Here is a 2,739-nt window from a genome sequence, read left to right as displayed (position 1 = left end):
TGCCCTGGGGGGGGGAGGGGAGAAGAAGGAAAAGAAGAAATTGCAAATGTTGCTGAGTTGCCCTGCCGGGTCCTTCCACATGTTCAATGCTGGGCTCTTTCTGCCCAAGGAAACATATACTCAACCCAGCAGAGAAGTACAGGAATGAGACGTGGCAGTTTTGCCTCCCTCTTCCTTCTTGGGGCTAGGCTTGTGGCTAATCTGAATAGACTGACATGAAGCTTCCAGTTGCTGGAGGTGCCAACCACCAAGAGCAGCTGGGCTTTTGTCTACAAGCCTCTTCTAGCAGGTGTGAATGCTTCATCTTTCCTCTCTCCCCGGTTCGCAATTCTCTCCCCGTCTCGGTGGCTGCCTTTGGTGTACCACTTCCCTCAGGGGTACAGCCCACTTCTCTACTCCCTCTCTTGTCTCCGTGATGACATCACCTTGGGGAAGAGAAGCTGTGAGGAACTCCTCACTCTCCCCTAGCTTCAGTTTCCTTCTTGACACCCTGACATCATCACTACCATGGAAATTCCACTCATTCTCCTGTGCCCCCACCTCTCTTCCAGGCCTCAGAGTCTCTATAAAGAGGGGTTCCCAACTCAGTATCAGCACAGGACACAGCTGGGTTCTGAAGCTTCTGAGATCTCCAGTCTCAGTCTGCGAAAACCTTTCTTCCACCAAGACCATGAAGCTCTGCGTGACTGTCCTCTCTCTCCTCATGCTAGTGGCTGCCTTCTGCTCTCCGGCGCTCTCAGCACCAAGTAAGTCTGCTCTCTTGGCTGTCATTTCTAGAGTTGGGTGTAGGCACAGAACACTCTTCTAGTTGAGGCTGGGTCAACAGCAGAGTCTGGGTATGAGACAAAAGGGAGCTGGGAAGATTTCCAAGCAGTCTGCTGTTAAACATAACGTCTGGTAGATATTTGATAATACCAGATTTCCAATTTCCTTAGGAATAAGCATTGAGTAGAGGGAAAGGATGGGCTAGAAGCCAGACTGTCAAATTGGCTTTGCCTCTGTTACTTGTTTAAACAAATTCCTGCCCCCCCTCTGTGCCTTGCTTCTCTGTCTGTAATGTGAACAGTGAAATGTCCAATCCAGTCCCAATCTTCTAAAATTCTTTCCTGTTTTTCTCTGGGGATCCTTTATTCAAAATAAAACCCCCACTTGGGGTAAATGGGACTGGATATAAGAGACCATGTTGGAGATTCTGGTAGCTCCAAAGGGATGCTCAGTAAATGTCTGTAACTGGAAGCCCAAATGAAGAGTTCCCACGTAGAGTTGGAATCTCATCCTGCTTTCTCTTTCCAGTGGGTTCAGACCCTCCCACTGCCTGCTGCTTTTCTTACACCTTGAGGAAGCTTCCTCGAAGCTTTGTGACAGATTACTACGAGACCAGCAGCCTCTGCTCCCAGCCAGCCGTGGTGTGAGTATCAACCCCTGGGACATTCTGGGAGGCAAGGATGAGGGTAGGATGTAAATGGGGAGCCTGTTTGGGGCGAGAGATGATTAAGCAGTGGGCAGGCAGTTCTCAGGGCTAAAGCCCTCCCAGAGAACAGTGAGGAAACAGATCATGAAAGTGGCTGGGTAGCAATAAAAGAAAAATGGAGGTCATGAGGAAGAAGTTATTTAGAGGTCAGAAAACCAGAAGGAATTAAAAAAAAAAAAAGTCACATGAGATATGGGCCAATTCCTTAAACTATGCTAGAAAAACTTGGGGGAAAGTCGTTGCTACAGATGGGAGGGAATGGAGACATATATCCATATTGATCACAAAACTCATTGGTTTTTGATCTGGGCAACACCTAAGGCCATAGCTAAATCCAGTGGGTAAAAGTTCCAGGGAGTCTGGTTCTAGAACCACCTAGGAAAGATCCCATCCACTGGAGATGCCAGGCATGACCTATGGTCAGCCAGAAGGAAATGCCTGCCAGAGGCAAGGGCAGGACCAGATGTCCCCAAAGGTCTCTGGGATTCTAATCTGTCCATTTCTTGTTCTGCAGATTCCAAACCAGAAAGGGCAGACAAGTCTGTGCCAACCCCAGTGAGTCCTGGGTCCAAGAGTACATGGATGATCTGGAACTGAACTAAGGTGTTCCAAGTTCAGGGCAGGACATCTTCAGAGAAGGTCACCTGAGCCCGGATGCTTCTCAGTGAACTGCACTTTCTCCATACTCATGACTCCTCTTAGTATTTCTGGTCCCTTCTCTTAATTTAATCTTCATTATGTGTTGTATTATTGTATTTGATGTTGACTTTATTATTTATGTTTGTCTTGCCAAAGGTCACATGTCCCCTATGGGGACGAGTCGTCATCTTTGTTTCTCTGCTATTGAGAATTCATGGATGATGCAGTTGATTCCATGTCTTTTCATAATAAAACCTTTTTTTTTTGAAATGTAGACAGTTTCTTTGTGTTTCTAATTTGACTTGGGGTGAAGGACATTTCTTGACACTATTATTAGGGACAAAATAGTTTCCAAAAGCAATAAACATAAGCAATTCTTGAGTCCTTACTACGTGCTCTGGACTAAGTGCTTCCAATACATGATCTCAATACTTCCTATAAGGATTTTAGAGCCCATGTAAAGGAGGGACTATTGCTCCCAATTTTACAGATGAGGAAACAGGCAGAGAAGCAAAATGATTTGCTAAGATTGGAGGTCTGCTTGGGGAGCACCACAAACGGATGTCCAAAGGAATGGCTGTGGTATTAAGGGTTCTCATTTCAACATCTTGTAGGGAAGTTGTAAATAG

General features: G+C 46.2%; 1 protein-coding gene across 1 annotated transcript; it reads left to right on the top strand.

Moving 5' to 3' along the window:
• Window positions 1-467: 467 nt before the first annotated feature.
• On the top strand, window positions 468-2,384 carry CCL4 (C-C motif chemokine ligand 4). The gene is made up of 3 exons (XM_006154407.3): window positions 468-746; window positions 1,294-1,408; window positions 1,986-2,384. Exons 1-3 carry the CDS (start codon window positions 671-673, stop codon window positions 2,071-2,073), a joined length of 279 nt encoding a protein of 92 aa, XP_006154469.1. The 5' UTR covers window positions 468-670; the 3' UTR covers window positions 2,074-2,384.
• Window positions 2,385-2,739: the final 355 nt, after the last annotated feature.

The sequence above is a fragment of the Tupaia chinensis genome, unplaced genomic scaffold, assembly GCF_000334495.1.
Source record: "Tupaia chinensis unplaced genomic scaffold, TupChi_1.0 Scaffold000407_4, whole genome shotgun sequence".
Classification (NCBI taxonomy): Eukaryota; Metazoa; Chordata; class Mammalia; order Scandentia; family Tupaiidae; genus Tupaia; species Tupaia belangeri.
This window is presented reverse-complemented; position numbering and strand designations above follow the sequence as displayed.